Source organism: Struthio camelus, chromosome 4 (assembly GCF_040807025.1).
Source record: "Struthio camelus isolate bStrCam1 chromosome 4, bStrCam1.hap1, whole genome shotgun sequence".
Classification (NCBI taxonomy): domain Eukaryota; kingdom Metazoa; phylum Chordata; class Aves; order Struthioniformes; family Struthionidae; genus Struthio; species Struthio camelus.
This window is the reverse complement of record NC_090945.1, coordinates 59152700-59174391: the sequence shown is the minus strand read 5'-3', so window position 1 is coordinate 59174391 and position 21692 is coordinate 59152700. Positions and strand designations below refer to the sequence as shown.

Genomic DNA, 21692 nt, shown 5'->3' with positions numbered 1-21692 from the left:
ACCCTTTAATGTAATCTGAACTACGAGTAACACTTAATGGTTTTAACTCTACAAGTTATGTTACAGAGCTGATAAAGAGGCCTCTGCTAAGGGCCTAGGGGAGCAAGAGGATGTTTCTGAGCTGAAGGCTGTCACTGGTGCAGAAAGGCACAGGTAGCAGCAGCTCAGGGCACAGAGAATGAAGCACAGATGGCAACTGTGACATGTTACCTTGGAACCATGACTGCAACTACCCACTCTTGCAGTTACAAATTCCCAGCTTCCCACAGGGAGGCTTTGGCCCCAAAGCACAGGGGGTCCCAGACCCAAAGGAGTGCATAAGTGATACAGGGCCCTTTCTCCCAGAGGAAGGCACACTGTCTGAGCAGGCTTCCTGCAACTCTCACCTGCATTTTCCTCACCAGTCAAGGGGGGGAGGGGGGACTGTCCTGTCAGTACTTCTCCTGCAAGAGGATCCAAGGCTGATAAGCAGCACTTGGCTACAAAGCTCTATGTATTTGCTGAAGCACAGAGTTATGTCATCATTTGAGGTGAGAGTTGCATCCACCTGATCCAAAAATCTGTAATAGCTTCCCCCACCTCACGAGATGCTCTGCCTTGTCAAATCTCGACCTCCTGAACACATCCTTTGCTCCTTATTTCACTTAATTCACACCACAAACAAAGGAAGGTGACTAGTTCTTAATAGTTTAGAATATAATTAAAATAGTCTCTTCCCCCACCCGCATGGTGGTGCCTTTCCATCTTCCACAGTTTATATCGGGAACTCAGCACTGCACAGCCAAGTACCTACATGCATTGCAAATTTAAAAAAAAAAAAGAATAAATTCATCAACCACTTTAACTGCCACTGATCATGAGGCAAGGGTTACAGTATAGAAAAGGGACTTTTTTCCTCACCTGATAGCCACACTTTTCTTATCACCTCAGTGCCTGAGCAGTTACTGTGGGAAAGCAAATGGGGGTGGGGGGAAGGAAAATCACAAGTTTGACTATACAGGGCTATGTGATAACAATGACCAGACAAGGCCTTGCACAATTTGATCCAAGGTGGCTGTACTTCGAGGAGGGGATTTGACAGAGGTGACCTCCAGAGATGCCTTCAAACTTCAATTACTGAAACTCTACTCTGTTTATATATTTGGAATAGGGTGCTCACACACTGCCCTGCTGTTCCCAGGTATTCCAGGGAAGTGTTACATAGCCCCAACACAGGTACAAGGAGCCCCAATTCCTGCATATAGGCAAAGTCACTCCCAGCTTCCATGAAGAGCATTTATGTGTTTGTCATGTGAGGCTGGAGCTACACAGGAAAAGAAAGGGCTATTCCTGAAATATTTGGAACCTATTCCACTGCGAGACTTGGAACTCACAGGCTCCTTCCCTCCCCAGCCCTGTCTTTCCAGTCCACTGAAGTACATGCATTTGAGGTTGAGACACCAGAATCTGTGATGTGTGCTAACCCAGATAGCTGCAAGGAGCAGAGGTTCTTTATTTTTATTTTCTGCACCAGTTAAGTTACATATTATACATTAATCAAAGGAAAGAATGGATTGAGGGAAATAGGCATAGCGATACACGCAATACTACATTAGAACAGGCTACTACCAGTCTGTCATGACGGATGTGGCTGTTTCTGAGTAAAGTTTGTTACCTCATCTACTTTTATTGATGGACTAAGCTGTCTATTAGGAGGTCTCTTATGCTCTCCATCAACCAGTGGTTAGCATATACCCTGCAGCATCAGTGTTTTATATTCTTTTGAAAATATGAAACATTGCCCTGTCTAAAATAATGAATGTCCTCATGTATCCATATAAATAAAGAAGCCTGTTATATTCCTTAGCCTGCTGTGAATTTTTTCTTTTCAAAATATTTTTCCTTCCTTTGGAAAACTCTAGCCACAGTAAAAAAAATAAATAAATAAAATCTTGAAAGAAAAGCTGTTAAGAATCAAACATTTTTGCTGTCAGAGCATAAAAACAAAAGTACAAAGTGCAATATATTTAAATTAACTTTAATAAGAAGTACAAAAAGATAATGTTAAGCAATATTTTGCATGTGATTAATAAATATTCTTCAACAGCAAGCAAAGTGACACATTCAAACATAAGTCCAGTTACTTCTTTTACATTTTAGAAAAGTAACAACTTTTTCCAGTTAAAACAAGGTCACAAATTACAGAATATTTTCGTCCCCTTTAATCATTAATAGCTATGAAACCTACTAAATAAGTGAACTGTCACCCAGAAGATTGTGTGACGCTGATGTTCAAGATTAAGTATACATTTATCATGCAGTTTCTTACTGTGCATGTGCATATTTGATTGGTGCTTAATTTTCTTTAAATCTATTGGTTCAACTCTTTTTATTCCCTTATTTCTTGTAAATATGCTGTAAGCACCTATTTTCAAACTCCCATATATCTTCTCACCTGAGCGACCCACTAAAGTAAGTTTATCAAATGCATAAATGCTTTCTGACTCCAGTCCAGCTAAAAAATTGCTAACAACAATATCTGAATCAGACTCCATATGTTATTTTTACCATTTTTTTTAAATTAAGTGTAACAAAGTTTAGTGTAATCACTTCCATTTAATATTAAAGTGCCTTCCAATATTTCCTAATAAAGTGACTATTTTGGAGGGGAGAGGGTGAAGGGGGATGCTTAGGAATCCGTTATTCAACAGTTCATACATGTGGTGCATATTGTACATATGTATTCTAATAGAGTACTACATTGCATTCCGTGCTAACGCTAAGCTATAGTAGCCTATAAACTGATAAACTCAGCCAAAATGAACATCTAAAAGAATTATCAAAAGCTGTTGACCAAAGCAATACCCTGTTCCACTCTCTATTGCATCCATCCTCAATAGCATAGATAGATGGATGAAGTACTGAAAAACAAATGTAACACTTCAACTTGTCACAGCTCACCTCTTCAAACATCAGTCAAATGAAACCATTCAGTGCAATCATTAACCACCTTGAATGCATGAACACGCACTCTAGGCCACTTGATCAAGTGAAGAATTCACAATAAGGAGTTTTGAAAGCAAAGTTTAACTGCTAAATCATCAGCAATAAAAAAAGTATACATATGTATTTATGTAGACACTAACACTAGAGGAAGAGTATACATCATCTTGCATATTTTAAGACATCCTCCAAATTCCTTTTGGCAAGTGTTACACCTACTCCTAACCCACAGCACTTTCACAATATTCCTGAAATGTATCTCAGTGTAGTACTAGGAATAAGAGAAACATCAAGTCCCATACTTCAGTATAGCTTGTTCTTCCTTTAAAGACTTATTTACATGGGTTAAAGAAGCAGACGTCGCTATCCAAAGGAGGGCCAAGAGGTACTTCCCCTCTGGAAAAGCGCGTACTGGCTTCAGTGATGTAGAATATCCTTAGGATCTTAATCAGCTTTCCTTTAAATCCAGTGCAAATTTGGCCCTTATCTTGGTGTAAGCTTAGCCTCTTCCAGTTAGTCCTAATCACAGACTTCAAAAACAATACAAGGATTCACCCAGAGAGCTTTGAATCCAGCATCAAGGTCTAGTCTTGTATAAAAAGGGTGGCTGGGGGAGTATGGGAATATTAATGAATGAAAGCAAAACAAAAACTTTTCATGTGCCTAACATCTGCCATTCATTAACGCAAACTTCTATTATTGTATGTCTAAAGTGATGAAGCTACTCACCGATCCTCACAAGGCTAGAGTTAAAATTCAGATTCAAAATGGCAGAATAAACCCAAACTCTTTAATAGCCAGAAACTTTATCTACAAAAATGAAAGGGACTTTCCTTAGCTAGGAAAAAGAATTTAAGAAAATGATTACCTTTTCTTAGAGGCCTGCTTAAAAATTTTACTGCAAATTGGTAGCATTCCAAAAGAAAATAAAATGTCTTCAGGAAGGAGTGGAGGGAATCCCAAAACTCACCTTTCTAAAGAACTACTCCCTTTATCGGAAGTTGAAATATGATATGACTTTCATCTAATTTCACATATTTATTTTAACTTTTTGAAAAGCTTTTAAGGAAAAAAAAAACTTTATATATAGACATCAAATCATACCATACTCTGAGACTCTATTTAGATTTGTTTAGACACTTGTATGTTTATCCTGCCCATTTTTTAATGAAGTTATTTAACTTGTTTGGCTCTCTGGTAACACTAGTTTAAAGGTTTTTTCATATTCTGCTTTAAAACTCACTCCACTTCTTATCTGAATTTTAGCATTGTGTCTACACCTAATGGGACATAGACCAATCATAGCTATATCAGACTTCTTTTTCACCCAAGTCTGTTAGGAATAAAAAAGTTAAACAGCATAGATTTATTTTGCAGAAGTCTCAGGTAAAACTTAAGTACCACTAAGCTTTCAGACCTGGGAGTGAGAGATACAAAGCATGAATGCTGACATTCTGTGCATAGGTGAAAGTCTCACCTTAAAGAAGGGAAACACTGGAATTAACAAAATCCTACTTTATTCCTGAAGCTCCCCCTCAGGAAGCACACAACATTGCATGGTTTTCATAAAGCAGTCACCACATCCCTCTTAGTTTCACTCACAAATCAGGTCCCTCAAGTTTAGCAGAATTACACAGGAGGTATTTAAATTTCTCGGGCTCTAAAAGCTACCTTCCCACAACTCATACATGGTAATGAAGGCTCAGAACTGAACCTCACACAAAAACAAACATTACCTCCTTCAAAGCTTCTTTATCACAACTCACTGATACAGTAATACAACCATTTCCTCCCCCTTTTACCCTTCCCCAGCTGCTTCTGGTTTACTTTTCACTTTAAGGTCACATCACTTTAAAAAAAACAAAAAACAAAAAAACCCAAAAAACCCTCATCACTCCATGTTACCCATAATCACTGAGGTGAGAAGGTGATTCATTACACCTCTGTGAGGCTCATGCTTGAATTGGTCTCCAGAATAGCCTCTTTCAAGCTCTCTCTCCAGTGACTAAACAAGCAGACTAGTTCCTAAACTTAGCATAACGTTCAGTGATATGAGTAGTCTCTCAGGTCAAGCATCTATTTCACAGCATCCACCTGTCCCCATGTTCTTACTGTCTCTCCTTAGTCCTCTAACTCTGCTCCTCTTCTTCTGTTCTCTCATAGGTTGCTGCTCTATTTTCTGTATACTTCCAACCTAATTCCTTAAACTGGTTAGTTCTTGTCTGATCAGTATTACTCAGAGCCCAACCATTTCCAGGAGAGCAGAAAATTACCATTTTGAATAAGCATTAAAATCGGGCAAGGTTAGTTTCATTATCTATGTCATGAAGAATTTTGGAAGTCACTGTTCTAAAACCAATCTGTTAAGAAGACTCCAACAGTGAACAGTAACCTGGTTGAACCTAGCTGATCTCTATACTCTTTATGCTGACTTATAAATTACTATTGAATTACTGATCACACGCATGCAGATTGCATACTACCATACTACTTTGGAAACCTACTTCAAAAGCACTGTTTGGAATCACAATAATTCTAGTCCAAGTTTACCACAGTGTTATATCACAGTACTGTATTTGTTTCCTAAGTCGTGTAAGATATGATCTGACACCCTGACCCAGAATAACGAGAAAAATAAATACGTTTGGCAAGTCAACCAAAATTTCACAGGTAGATTCCACATGCAAGTCTTTGATTCTGAAGTGGCTTGCACTTGCTCGCTTGTGCCCTCCCTCTCCACGTAAAATTTTAAGTATTTAAGATCAACAAGTCTTACTCAAGTTAAAAGAAACTTCTAGGAGTTCAGCACATAAATTTATGAGACCAGCTTTAAAATCCCATCCACAGATACTATACTGCTAAATGGGAAAAAGGCTTAACCCTGGCATTTCAGAATTCCTTGCCCAATGCTTGTGTTCACTCTGAATGTTGATACATTCCAGTTTATTTATCCCGCTGTCTTGCAAATTTGCCAGATTTATGTGTAGTTTTTTTCCTCGTCATAAATGTTTCCGTAGTCAAACAATAAAGACGCTCTACTCCTGCAGAAGGAGTCTGCTTTAAATACAGACCAGCTGAACTAAATGTAAAGGTGAAACTCTTCTAAAACATATGCACTCAAAAATCTTGCTGATGCCCACAAGGACTGCATGTGGCTATTGAAAATATATTAATTTATACTGATTGAATTTATATGGTATGTCTATTTTTCTATATTGTGTGTTAAATGCATCTTTAGCATGTGATAAACATCAGTTATTTTGCCTGACTGAGTCTAAGCATAACATAAGCCTTGAGAAATTTGTCAGTGAATGAAAAAAATAACTGCACCCAACAAAAGTACTAGCAGCGAGGCTGACTAGTGTGAGACAGTGTTAGGCTTCTTATGCTAACTGAAGATGCGCTATTTGCATGCAGCTGTAAATTACACAGATGTTATCTTTCAGACAAAAGAACAGGACTTGTTGCAGAAGAAGGGAGACTTGTACTGTTAGAAACCTTTTGAGGGGTCCCCGTTTTTGCATAAGGATGCAAAATCTTCCTTGTTAGGTAATCCAACACTCTCCTAAGCACGCTCCTGTCTCTAGTGGGGAGCGTTCTGACAATACGGTTTCATGCACAGAGTAACACACAACATTGCTTAAACACTGTGAGGTGTTCAGAGTATCTGGAATGTGGCCAAGGGTGAAACGCAAACCTCTGCCTTTCAAACCCCAGTCCAGTGAGGTTCGGAGAGTCCTTACATCTTGCTCATGTGAACCGAAGGTAAGAACTCCCACTAGGTCACAGGAAGGAGACCTAAGCTACAAAAAACAGAATCAAGCTACTCAGGTCCAAGAACTGCTAAGCATGGGCTTCCATTAAACTATACAGTCAGAGCCCTTTGCCAAAAACAGATTTAAAAGTGAAGGGATTTTTCTACAGTTCTAATATTTACAATTATTTGCACTTATGTACATATTTATATATTTATTCATACCTGGACTGTGTGACATTGAAGGGATCATTCATAATTTACAAATAAAACATTTTAAAAATGTATAATTATACCATGAAAACCTTTTTTTATTGCTTGCCTTCCAACCTTATGCACTTAATCACACTATTGCACACATCTCCCTATTACATGGAAGATCTACATTTATATATAAATATATATGAAAATAAGATATTTTTATTTTAATGTTCTGAGTAAAGTGCTCATTTTTTAACTCCTGTTGATGAGAGAGGTTTAATGTGATGGTTTACTTAGAGGGAATTCAAGGGATACACACCTTGCCAAGGTGTCTTTCATTTGTCAGTTACGTAATATCTTTATTTTACTGATGTCAAGTCTGCCTTAACTATTACTTCTATTCATAAAATGCATTTGTGACCTTGGCATCTATACTGTCACATAAAGTACAAAACATAACCACATTAAAAGCAAAGAAAATACAAGAAAATAAAACAGCAAATAAAAGCAATGTTTCTCTTTGTTGTGTTTTAGCACATTTCCATGTCTTAAGATACTCTTTTATTTGATTTTAGAAATATTTGTACAACTTTTTTAAACTCTGAACATATCTATTTTATGCACTATACTCAAGTACTGTACAAAACTGCAATAAATGACACTATACGACTACATATGTCTCTACTAGAAGACATCATCATAAAGGTGCATCTTTTTTTAAAGGTCAACTAATAACTGCTAATGTATGAGTGAATCAAAATATTTTTGATTGGCCAAGTATACTAAAATCTAGATACAGTACACAATTATTATTTATGTCATGATTTACCAGGCCTTTAGGGGCATAAAGAATATTTGCAAAGGCTCAGATGAAAAATAATTTTACTGATCAGTATTAAATGTTCATATAAAATTGCAAATGGCAGTTCCAATTTTGTTGTTTTTGTGTATATGAAATACTTGATACCTACTGATGATGCATTAACTTTTATTAAAAAAATAACATTCAAATCTTAGCAAAATCATTTCTAGTATACAAAGTTGTTGTAAAGTTATGTCAGCGAAATGTAAAGTTGCAATTTACAAAAGCAGCAATAAATTTTATTCATATGGACAACTTCCTGAACTGAAATCATGAATTCTTGTTTCTTTTGAAAACAATGCTTTCTAGGACAATTATAGGCAAGCCTTTTAATGGCAGGTGTTAGGATAACATTAAGCAAGGAAAAAGAACGCATTATATTAGTGATATACTTAACCCTGAAAAATTTCTGAGTGTCTTTATGAACCTGACAATAATCTAATTGAGAAAAAAAATCAAAAAGCAGAACATTTCAACTTTGCTGAACCAGATAACCTGGCTCAGCAATACCAAATAAAGCAAATAGTGAAAAGAATAAGAGAGTTTCACTATTGAAAGTTGACTTTTACTAGAAATTTGATTAACATTTGCTTTTCTCTAAAACCAATTGAAATAGTTTATTAACAACTTCAAATAGGACAGAAATAAGAAACTAGTGGCTTTTGTCATACAGTAGCCTCTAATATTTCTTGAGCCTAACTATTATCCAGAATGATTGTGAATAATAGAACTGTATGACCTCCATACTCTGTTATGTACATGGGTACTGCTATTGTACGAAACAATTACATATTTTTTAAAAAATTACTTTTTTAAATGACAGTTTCTTTCATTAAAGTAGAATTAGTTACTTTATAGAAAAATATTTTAACTTTAAATTAAAAAAATATTGTTCCTAAATAATTATGTACGATTATATTTTCATCTCATTGTATGGAGAGGATATAATTCTGTATATCTGAATCCTATTTTAACAGAACTCCCCGGGTATAACTTTTAAAGAGCTGGCTATATCTGCCATGGGTGCTATCTGTTTACAGATCCCATGAATTAACACCGTGTCCCTCCTTTGGAGATTCACAGGTAAGACATCTATATACACGCTGTACATAATGGTTCACAGATTAGCAGTTATTAGTCGTACTGTACATAGCAAACAACCTATCTCATTAGAATGATGCTTTAAGTCCTCAGTGCAATTCAGATTTTAGGTTGATGGGGCAAAGCCAAGTAAGACAGGTTCCCTATTTAAATATGTAGCCCAGTACACTAAGTTAAAAGTACCAAATAAGACTGGAAACACTATTCTAGACATTCTGTCAATTTTGCTAACACTGTTGAATGTCTTCTTTGCTTCTTGTGGCTTCGCTTCTGGTTTTGCCTTGTTGGGTTCTGCAGTTGTAGCACTCTTGGAGATGGTTGGAAGTACTGAGTCCTTGGTAATATTTGGAGCATAGTTGGCAACAGCTACTGCATAGGCATTGTTTTTCTTAATGACAGATGCTTTTTCTTTTTTCTATTGGAAGACAGCATGAAATTAAACATTTATTGCATGCTATATTTGCCAGATCAGACTTAACAACACATTATTTCAAATGGAGAAAAAAATAATGTATGTTAAAACAAATGCCAGAAATAGTATACTGATAAATTGAAATATAAAGATAGACACTTTCAGGCTACCCAAAACAAAGGTAGGGGTAACACAATAATGCTCTAAAAATGTAGACTCTTGCACTATCAAAAGTCCTATTGAAGCTAGGTGAGAAGGGTCTGTTAACTGTAATTGCTAAAATACCTGGTAAAGAGTCAATCTGACTCTAACCGCTTTGTATCTCAGTCTTCATAAAAAAATTGCAAGATCTTTAAAATGCTCCGTTAAGAGGCTAGAAGGTAGGCATGAATGGATTGCAAAAAAAGACTGCCTGGCATTATAATGAAATGAAAATCAAGCCATCTTTCCAACATAAATCTAGCACTGCTATTATTTGAATGTTCCATATGCAATATACCACCAATAAATAAAGAAATTTCTCTAAGATTCCAGATTTTTAAAGAGATTGTAGAGAAATGTGTGTGTGTCTATAAATAAATAAATATAAAAAATATGTACACATACATGCATGTATGTATGCATATATACACCTTGAAACTTAAACATGCATTAAGTAATTTATTTGTGCTAGTAATGCTTAAAATCCCACAATATCAAAAAGTAGGGGAAAGCAGAAGACTAAACTATTACTTTCCTGCACTTTCTAACTGCTGTCTTCATTATGTATCCACAAACAAAGATATTAATCTGGAGTCAGAGAGGGCAGGCAGGCAGATTGCCTGGCTAGCTGCCAAAACACAGCTCTTTGGATAAGACGTGGACTAACAGAACAGCACTGCTTAACCAGTGTGGACTGCTCGTTCTTATACTCCCTCCAGGATGAGCCAAAACAATATAGCTAAAAAGTTCAATTCCTACTTTGCTCCCTCCCATCCTGGCTTATTTCTTCATTTTCTGAATTGGGGCACCTAATTGTGAAAATGCCACCATCTTTTCGGTTTGACGTTTTTCATGCATGCTAACCCAGTAAGTCTTTATTAGCTTTCAAACAGTGAAGGGAAATGTTTAAATAAAAACAGAAAGTTTTTTCTTTGGTATTTAAAACAATAATAATACAAAACTAGTAAATTTTGTAAAAACTCACACAATTTTTTGGTTTAATGTTCCTTTGACTAGACACCAAGTAAACAAAACCCTTGATTGTGATAAACTTTTTTTTTTAAGCTGTCAATCTGAAATATGAGCAAGAGGGCAAACGTAGATAGATAAACAGATGTGCAGATACACATGTACACCTAGGCATTTTCCAGATATGGATCTGGTAGTGTTAAACCCACCACTCTCAGAAGTATGGACAGAGATTTGGAAAGATCTGAAAAATACACGTAGTTGGCCTAAACAAGAACGACGACAAAGTGAAAGACCCAAGATCTATGACTGCTTCAGCCTGATGGGGTTCAAACCAGATCTCTCAGTACTGCACTCTAACTTCAGAAGTAGAAGCTGTTCTTAGATGGAAAAAAGGAGATATTGGAGGAGAAGGGAAAGGTGAAGGACTTCTCACCTTCTTACTGAAATTGGTAAACAACCCAAAAAACATAGGATTATATATTTCATATATAAAGTTCTTAATATAAATTTTATATGTAAAACAAACAGCTATAGATTTTATATATAAAATCTTACATATTTAATGCTAAGACATTTAAGACATTTCTCAGACATCTGATCTAAGCGATTTAATTTCTGAGATTGGAAGGAGATCACAATCAAGAAAGAGGATGATTCCAGCTTGGTAGCTGCAGCAGTGAGCTGGGAATTAGCCCCAGAATCACTGGAGTTTTTTTCAGAAATTATTTTTTAATAAAAATGCATAACGGTGACGGAAATGGAGATTAGAACCTAAACATAACAGGGATGGGATGGGCTGGCAGGAATCTCATGAAGCTTAAAAAAGGGAAATGCAAAGTCCTGCATTTGGGGAAGAATAACTCCCTGCACCAGTGCAGGCTGGGGGCTAACAGCCTGGAAAGCAGCTTTGTAGCAAAGGTCCTGGGAGTCCTGGTGGACAAGTTGACTATGAGCCAGCAATGCCCCTTGGCAGCAAAGGCGGCCAATAGTACCCTGGGCTGCATTACGAAGAGCATTGCCAGCAGGGCAGGGGAGGCGATTCTTCCCCTTACTCAGCACTGGTGAGGCCACACCCGGAGTGCTGGGTCCACTTCTGGGCTCCCCAGTACAAGAGAGACACGGACATACAGGAGCAAGTCAGTGAAGGATCAGGAAGATGACTGAGGGACTGCAGCATCTGATATACGAGGGGAGGCTGAGAGGGCCGGGACTATTTAGCCTGCAGAAGAGAAGTTTCAGAGGGGATCTTATCAATGTGTATAAATACCTGATGGAGGTCAGTAAAGAGGACAGAACAAGACTGTCCTCTGGTATCCACTGAAAAGACAAGAAGCAATGGGCACAAATTGAAATACAGAATATTCCACTTAAACATAAGAAAAAACTTTTTTACTGTGAGGGTGGCCAGACATTGGAACAGGTTGCCCAGACAGTTTGTGGAGTCTCCATTCTTGGAAATATTCAAAACCTGACTGGACACAGCCCTGATCAACCTGCTCTAGCTGACCTGGCTTGGAATATGGGGGATTGGACTAGACAATCTCCAGAGGTCCCTTCCAATCTCAACGATTCTGCAATTCTATAGGATTGTGTATGCTTTCAAATGGCTAACAAGGTTCAGCCATTTGCAGTCCAATGAAGAGGGTGGGTATGTGTATAGACAGATACAGGTATGCACATAGCTCTGTGCATGTTTTTAGACAAATACATAGATACACACACTAGCTCTGCAATGAGACTAACGTTATAAACTGATCAGTGTTCTGCAGCAATCCCAAATGAAGGAACTACTATTAATCTCTGGGAAAGAATGGAAGGATTTCCAGTTTCTCTGGAAGTAAGGCAGCCCATACATTGGAAGCAGGCAAGTAAAGGTCAGATTCAATGCAGCTCTTCCACAAGTTACAAGACAAAACAGAAGAAGAAATGGTTAACTTCTGGCTCACATAATAAACCAACAACTGTTGTATTGTTTTGGTTTGGTTTTTAATGGAAAGTGACCCAAGTGAGGAAATTCCTGTGACATTTCCCATACAGACGCATTAGAATTTTTTACTTCCACTGGGAGGCATCTACCCATTTTCCAATACTTGTTCTAAACTAGTTGCAATTTGTTATATATCAGTGTCATTTACAAATCTTGCTAAGATCCTTGCAGTCAAGGGTTCTCCCCCAAATGGCTTCTTCGCAGTGGTGTCACATACATAAAAAGAAAATCTGGGAACAGACAGGAAGGGTGGGTATTCAGCACTGCTCATTAATGACTGGAGTGTGAAAGAGAGCCAAACAGAAATGTAGCTAATCCCTGCACCTGCTTTTCTGTGAGACAATTGCTGTGCTAACAGAACTTAGATGGAATTTCCAGTATAACATGAACACCGATGACTGTCATTGAGCAAACATATTTCACTTTATTTGGCAAAGAATAACCCTAGTATCAGATGCATGGATGCATTTGGCAAAAATAAGAAAAAAATTATCAAATCAAATCTGGAGAGGAACATCCTAGTTAATTTGTAATTCCTTCCTTTCAGATAGTGTAGTTTTAAAAAGTATCTATAATCTCATTAATGAGACTTGCATAATAAAGATGAACTAAACATGATAAGAGAAAATATCAATATGTTAAAAATTTAGCTTTTGTTGTTAGTCAATTTGAAAAAAACAGAGAAATAGACATTTCAATGGTATATAAATCCTAAAATGGAAAAACTAATTTTGTTCCCAAAGTCGTTCTTAATTTTTAAGTACTTGAATAATGTCTTTTTTTGGTTAATCATGTGTATTTTATAGGCTTTCAGAGGTTCTGCTAATATTTTCAATAGACATTAAATAATCAGCATGGATGGTTCAAGAGTAGTAGAGAAATACTAACACTAAAAGAAAAGGGCAGTGTGATATCTCTCTGAGGACAGAACTAGATCTCCTAACAAGATGCATCAGACTTCCAAGGGATAAAAAGCAGACTACATCATCTACTTCATTATCCAAAAAAAAAAAGGAATTTCAAAAGAAATACAATCCAAATCAGATACGTTGTTGATACTGGGGCACTTGAATTTTGCTTGTACAGTCTCTTCCCTATGGAAAGAATACTATCTAGCCATTAAACTGCTGCCACTTCCAAGATCATGCAACAACAGTGTTGCGTTAATTTAAAGGGACAGCCAAAGGATGATCAGAGAGCTCATAAGGGCTTCCTATATTATTACAAGGCAGTGGCAATACCACAGTCAGAAAAGCTTCTTGACATGCTGATAATCTTGTAGTAAGTGATTCAGGATCTATTTCTAGAGTGAGTGGATGGATCTTGAAGCTGTGGATAGTTTGTGCCCTTCTAGAAGCTACAGAGAATTACAAATGATGTACTCATTTTCTCTCATTTCCCTTTACCATTAACTGAACATTTTGCCTTTTATGTATTGTGCTTTATGCATTTAAAGTCCTGAGAAACCATTGGTTAAATAAACTTTGCTTCACATCTACCATTATCATTCAGGAAGCAAATAATATCTTATTTTAGGGGCAACCACACAAAGTGGAGTTTTCTTTGTCAGCAGAATTCCTTTTCCATTAGCAGAATGAGAGACTAGGACAGGATAAAATTACATAATATAGTAAGTCAGTTAAGACAACAAGTCAGCTTTAGCGTTTGTTCTGTGTTATTAACATGATGAGCTATAAAGCTTGACACAATCCAGGAGTATCACCAGTTCATTTTGTTTATCGAGAAAGTAAGAAATTCTGTGAGGAATTTCAAATCTTCTGGATGTCATTATTAATAGTTTTTAAATGGAGTACATGCATCCAGTTTTTTGATCCTTGGTTATCAAAAAAATTAATATATATTCTGTCTTTCTGTACTCTCTTTGCTATTTCCAAATCAAAAGAATTAAACAGTAATAACACTGTTTAACACTGAGTAATAAAGTGGTCAACCAATATGACCTAGATTAAACTTTCTGAATAACTAGATAAACAGAAATGAATTACATCTGCTGAGGTCAAGAAACAAGACAGACAGTTCCCAATACAAAAAACAGGTACTTGATAAAACAAGTCTGGATTACTGAGACCAAATGAGACAAGCTGTCATCAGGGAAGGTATGCTTTTGCTTATGTCAGAAAATATATGGGCTAAGTCTTAAAATTTTCAATAAGACAGAACTTCCTGTTGCCTTCAACAGGAGTCTTGCCCACTAATACGTACAGAATTTTCAGGTTTAATGCTGTATAAATTTAGAGTCCAAACAAGCAAAAAATTGGTACACATATTTCTTAAATAAAACTCACTAACCGTTACTGCAATTTTTGCTGTAGGTTCAGCACCTTGCAGGAAAGTGCTTTTATGGTAAGACAATTCTGAGTTTTAACCTCATGTCTTTGATGCAGCAGTTAACCTCTCATTTCACTTCTCACAGATATACTTTGTTGATAATAATAATCAAATGTTTGGTCAAGTCAGCTTCTTTGTAAGGCACGACAAGAAAGCGTTCCTCTCAAAGTCAGTCTGAATCTCTCAGCTGGCCTTAAATTGTTGAGGGTTAAAGGATCAATTAAAGGTACAGTTCAGTATGACAGAAGTTTAAGGACATAAGACTACTTTTCCAATAGTGACTACACAAAGCAGGCTGCTGTAAGAGCAACAGCATAACTTATTCTTGTTTTGTAGGTTACTGGTAGCGGGGCTATCCACAGTTTGATTTTTGTGAATGCTGCTTCAGTATCAGTGCTTGAAAGTTGTCTCAAGTTACAAAAGGAGAATTTCAGATTAATCTTTGCAACCAACACAAAAAGATCACAATTGATCTTGCAGATGAAATGCAATTTTAGGCCCCTGTCTTGCCAAATACATGTCCTAGAATAACATTCTTCACTATTGTGTTTTATTATCTCATTATCTCTAAAATGAGAATACATTGCTGCTCAGTAACACACTGCTGCTTCATGGGGGTACACGTGAAATCCTGAAGAACGCCTAACTGCTTAGTTTTAAAACACCTGTAAAAGCGAGGATATTAGTCACATTTAACGTGGATTAGAGTAACATCTTTGCTTTTTCTGCAAAATAAAGTTACGCTCTCTTAACTCTCTTCCTGCCAAAACAGAGAATTCAGAAAATGCTGGAACTCAGAACAGAGCAGAAAAGTTCTTGGTACAATGCAGGCAAACTTGCCTCAGGCTTAAACCTCAAATGCACAAACCTCAACACAGAGGCTTATTGAGATATGGTCATATCTGAGGAAAAGGTGTGTAAAGCATACCATGGTCAGCGCTTACAATAAATACATAAAATTAAATAAATAAAAGCAATGAATATAGAGCTGAGATTTTTATGATTTCATTTATTCTTGCAAGATGCATTTATGATTTGTACTTGAGAGAAACTCAGAGGTAGAGCAGCGACACAGACCAGTCACTTAAAGAAATTCATTTTACCTTTGTATCTCATGCAGCTAGATGTTTAGGACCCTGCGACACAGCATGGTAACATGCTACAACATCATAATCTTGCCATGCTGTCAGGCTTTCTTGCTACCTACTATGAACATTTTCCACCTTTCTGAGAAACTTTATCAAAAAGCTATCATCACAAGACTAAGCTCCTTATTAGATGATAATGGGATGGAAAAGAATAAATTAAACACAGCTGAAAAATGAAGGCACCTCTTTTTGAGAAATAGTGTTATTCAAGAGTTTGTGTGAGTTCAAATTTTTCTCAGGTTTCTGGCAGCTAGCTCATGTACCCATATGCAAATTGCACCACATTTTGTGAAATTCCAGAAAATAGAGAGTTTACAAATTAGTATACAACTTGCTCTCACAGATTAGATAATATAGATTAAAAAAGAAAATATTTGCCTGATAATGTTGAAATCTAAATGATGCATAAATCCCACATAAAGCTTTTTTCATATAACCAATACTCTGACCCTACTCACTTCAAACAAAAGGATTAGTGAATGGTCTTAGGGTTTGGGCAGTTACTTCTGGTGGGGGACTTCTGAAAAGATATAAATGATTTTTGTTTCAGTGTGGTTCAAGTTTCAAGGTAATATTAGTAACAGTTGGATGAAGAAAGGTATTTCCTTCCAGAATTTCTAAATGGTATTCTCAGTCCTACTCTAACCTCCTTACCAGCTAGTACCTTTTCTTTTGATTTAAAGCATCACACATTTTCAGTAACAGCCACTTTATCAAAACAATCTATTACAGTGGTTTTATTATAATAAAGTGGCTATTTCCTTAGGACTTACCTTATCATTCACTACACTTTTTCCATCCCAGGCCCATCCTCGTTTTGTGAAGTAATTTACAGTTGCAAATTCAATTAATGCGGAGAACACAAATGCATAACAAACAGCAATAAACCAATCCATAGCTGTTGCATATGCTACTTTGGGGAGTGAATTTCGAGCACTAATGCTCAGTGTTGTCATTGTCAACACTGTTGTTACTCCTGTAAGGGGAAGAAAAAAACAAAACCTCAATAATTTCACTTGGATATTGAATGTTCATAAAATACAAAACAGAAATTATTCTAGTATGTTTGTAAAATACGATAGAAAAGCTTATCTAGCTTGGTGACAAACTGCTAGCACCATATTAAGGACTGCAGCTGGAGTTTCCTCTGCAGTATTCTAATTCTATTTTACTGTCTAAACCTCCCTTTTTTAACCAGCTGAAGATATTATTTACAGGAGACAGATAAAAATTCTTTTTTTGGCTATCAGAACAAGCAAAGGACAAAATTATTAACAGCTCCTTAAGGAAATCATAATACTCTGCAGCACTACAATAATCATGAAAAATATGCTAATATCTCTTATAATGTCTTTTTTCTTGCACTATCCTGACCACATAGACATTTCACTTAAGAAAGCTTGACTACAGTTGCCTACCATATATCTTTCATGGCTGGCTTCACTACAGTGGCTACAGGTCTGACACCAATCTTCACTGAGTATCACACAACTTGTCCTCTTTTATTAGCAGTAACGATGGTTTTTGCTAGTAGCTTTTCCACTAATAACCCAGTGAAATATTTAATGATATAACCAGGTTAACTTTTCATTCAGGTAACATGGATTTTTTTCTAGTACAGCATATTGATTTGAAATGGCCAGATTATTATAACTGTATATGATGTGCCAGAAAATAATATTTAATAATCTAGGAAGATTATTCTTGTACTGTGGTAGGTTTTTAAAACACTTTATAATACTTTTGTATTTAATGAACACTCAGCAGGAGGCCATAAATTATACTCCAAAAATCAAAAAAAAAGGATACAGGGGAGAAGAGGATATTTTTCTGCCTCATTTTTAGCAAGCAGAACCCCATAGCCACAAACACAATTGCCATACCTTAGGTAAATCAGTCTTTTCCATTTCAGGCTAAATCACACAGAGACAAAAAAAAAAAACGTTTCCTTTGTGGCATGCTATTAAAAACGTCTCCAGAATGAAAAGCAATGCAAAGTGATATACTTAGCACAGATCAACAAACCCACACTCCACTATGACAGCAAAGGCTGAAATACACAGCTGAAATATTACTAATAGCATGTCCCAGCTTCAACAACTACAAAGTCATAAAAGTGTTGTAACAGTTCTCGAGTTCCCAAGAGGAACTAGTCACTATCGCTGAGCCAGACGCTCTACTGTTAGCAATTTTTGACCTAGCCTTGGCAGGACAGACTTAGCTCTTTTTTTTTCTTTTACAAGAGAAGAATTTTTAACCACCGTCTGAAAGGGAAGAAAAGTAGCAATTAGGTCTACTCAGTCCCCTTCCGGCTTTGCAATTTCCACCCTTTCTCAGTTCGTAAAGAATCTCCATCTCTGAGGGTGCTAGAAAGGATGACAGAGCAAAGCTAAACGCACCCAGTCTCAGAAATACTCTTCCTTGAAATGCTTCCTAAGGCCTGCGCAGCAGGGAAAACAAGGCACAGAAACACCTGCTGGCTGCATATAGTATCCAGACCCCTTAGCAAACATAATTCCCTCATTACTATTTTTTAGCCTCCACATATTAAAGTAGTTGCCCTAAGTCTAGAATCAGCTGTGCCACAGTTATGATTCACTAAGCCATACAATGAAAAGGAAGCAGCTATCATACTATGTGGTATGAAAATGCATGGACTATGTATTTTGTAAAGAACTTATTCCCTCCTGACACACAACATAGGGCTTAATTATTTTCATCATCTCCAGGAAAAAGGCACACCTATCTTACATTTAAAACTATCACATGAAAATTTTAACACAGGTCCTGAGCTGCAGATAGCTCACTTTAATTATTCAAACGTATCAGTAAAGTGATATCAGTAAAGGTGACCTTATTCCTATGCAAATATACACAGTTGCTAAGCTACTGTTCGGTTTAAGTCCTACCTTTCAGAATAAACTAATCTTCTTGAAGCCCCAATGGCTTATTCAGACACCTAACTTAAGATTAACTGCTGACCTCTTCTAATCTCTATTAAAACATCACAAATTTATATCTTATATTTTCCCAGCAGTTGACACAGTTTGTCAACTTCTCTAAAACGTTCAGCAAGCCACTTTGTGTCCCAAACGCTAACCAAACAGCAGATTGCCAGACAGTTGCCAATGGAAGACTCTACACTTTCATTTACTTCTTCATTCTGTATATCCAGTGACTGCCAGCAATGGCATCCACTTAACCCGAACTGAGCGAAGAAATTGGACAGGAAATTTAGGCTATTACACTTGTAAGATTAGGAATCTCTAGTATTTTTATACTTGCTGTTCTTAAGTCAAAAGACAGATGTTTTTGAATGTAACAGTTTTTTTAAATCAGTATGATCAAATCTTCTGTAGCAAAAAGTACTGAATGGAAATAACCTGCCTCTTTATAACTGTTGAACGTGAGAAGACTGAAAAATTATTAATGTAGAGGAATAAGTTTAACTTGTAAAAAAAAAAAAACATTTATTTCACAAAGATTATATAAAGATTGTATGATGTCTCCCTTTAAGAAAGGCTACAGTTTACGTACAGGTGAAGAACTATTACAACTTTACTCAACATCCAGCAAATGTGGCATTGTACAGGTGCTAGCAGAACAAATACCATCTTGCAAGAGGCTACAAGCAGTCATGAGTTTAACTTTAATTTGAACACCGTGAACCACTGCTTTTGGCACAGAGGGGGAAAAAAGCATGAGGGAAAGGAATGTGACCTTGCAGCCTCTACCACTGGCACTTGCCTGAGTATTACATATGTTCCTCATGACAGGATGTGTTTCCAGCCATACCATTCCTCCCTGCTCCGCTATATTGATCAAGCTGGGCCCATCTCCGATAAATGTCTGAACTCTCTTTTCTTTTCTGAATACAAGATAGGGATTGAATGTGTTCCAGAAATCCCTTCCAATTTAATATTACAATGCCATACCCCCCATTTTGTTTGTTTTGGATTTGACAGAGGGGTGCAACTGCTACCATATGTATTACCAATGAATAAAAAAAGTCACTTTCTTTGGACAGCATTTCCCTTCTCTGAAAAAAAACAACAACTTTCTACTTGCCAATAAATATGCCCCAACCTTACTACAACTGGTGTTCTCAGCAACGTATGCATCTAAAAGCTGAATATCTTCTACCACTGCAGGTTTATCCCATTTCAAGCTACGACTGGAGCTATTTGATTGCCTAGGATTTATTTTTATAGTGCTGCTTTTGAAACTGCATCTGTTCACTGGAGAGAAGATACCCATCTCCAGGGCCAACACCTTTCATTGGCATTAAACTTACAAATGTAAAATATACTGGCTCTATCATATTCTGGATTCCAGAACAGATGGATGCCATTCAAGATGTGCCTAAAAGAGACAGTCATCTTTGGGCAAATAATGTCTGTTGCTTAACAGTATGGGGCACTCAAAAACTAAGGACTAAAAACTAAGAATATCTAGCTAAATATATACAACAGAAATTGGAAGAGCTAGCACATAAATATTAAAGTTGAAATCTGTCATGGCAGCTAGGTTTACGTCCATGTTTGTATGCCAAAGTCGGGCTATTCCTTGATAGGGATAAGTTCTTCTGGATTCTAAATTTACCTCCTGTGTGCTAACTATTTTTTCTAATTTGAACAGATTTTAGTCAACTAAATCACATCCTAACCTTCTTGTCTTAGAATATGGACATCTCTTTTGAAAATAACAGCAATAGGCCCAAAAAACAAAATACCAAAGGACAATTCTGTAACAAAAGATGTACTTCAGCTTTGCAAACAGTTTGAAAAATGTCCTCAAAGTATGTTCCAATTCTAATTATCTGTCACGTTAGTCCTCCCACAATTTTATTTTTTTATCCTAACACTTTGAAAAGATATACATAATGATTGAAGAACATATCACTAAAGAATCGATAAACGCCATTTTTTAAAATTAAGAGGATATTTCCATTGTTCTATTATTCCAATCTTCTTTTTTTTTTTTTTCTTAAAAAGTAATTGCAAATGTTGGTAGGTAATTAGATCACTCAATCCAAATACTAAATAGGTTTATACATGCAAACAATATAGCCGAAAGAAAAGACTATTGTCCCTTTTACAGAAACACAGATTACTACTTAATCTTAGCATCCCAAGAGTAAATGGCTGGAGGTCTAAATATAAGCGCAAACTCTGTGGGTAGTGTTATTTTAAATATTACGCCATAACTTTTGGCTATATGTCATACTAGTATTTTTTTTCTATTTAGCCACTAAATATGTATTACTTCAGAATACAATAAAAAGCAGCATATGTTGATTCTGCGTAGACATAGGCAAATAAGTCTAAATGACATAGAGGCAAAGGTTTCAGAAAATAGCTGAAGTTTTCTGTCTTCCCTTCCTGCTAATGGGATGACCCAAAAGGCCAGAAGCTTTTTGAAACAGCATGGAAGACAGGGGACCATAATACTATCTATCTATTTGCAGAAAATTTGAACTCAGTTAGTCAATTATACCAGGTTACATTACCACAGTACGTTACATGTAAGTGAAGCTAGTACCCATGTTGTTCCACTGTATCAATACCAAGCAATGGAATAATTCCCCAACAATGTATGACCAAGCTAATACTCAAAGCTGAATGGCAAGTGATATTTACCCTGGATCCAGTACCACATTCATGTGATCATGCTGTTTTGGAAAATGAGCTAGTATCTTGGCACACCACTGAGCTGGGAAGATA

General features: G+C 36.5%; 1 protein-coding gene across 3 annotated transcripts in view; it reads right to left on the bottom strand.

The window, feature by feature from the left end:
* Positions 1-2001: 2001 nt before the first annotated feature.
* The window catches only part of GABRA2 (gamma-aminobutyric acid type A receptor subunit alpha2), a 75501-nt gene continuing 55810 nt past the window's right edge, over positions 2002-21692 (bottom strand). For all 3 annotated transcript variants that reach the window (XM_009682015.2, XM_068942996.1, XM_009682016.2), the window contains exons 9-10: positions 16743-16945; positions 2002-9315 (exon numbers count right to left, since the gene is read on the bottom strand). In XM_009682015.2, coding sequence (XP_009680310.1) covers positions 9007-9315; positions 16743-16945 — 512 coding nt within the window. In that variant the 3' untranslated portion in view covers positions 2002-9006. The remainder of the gene's footprint in view (positions 9316-16742; positions 16946-21692) is intronic.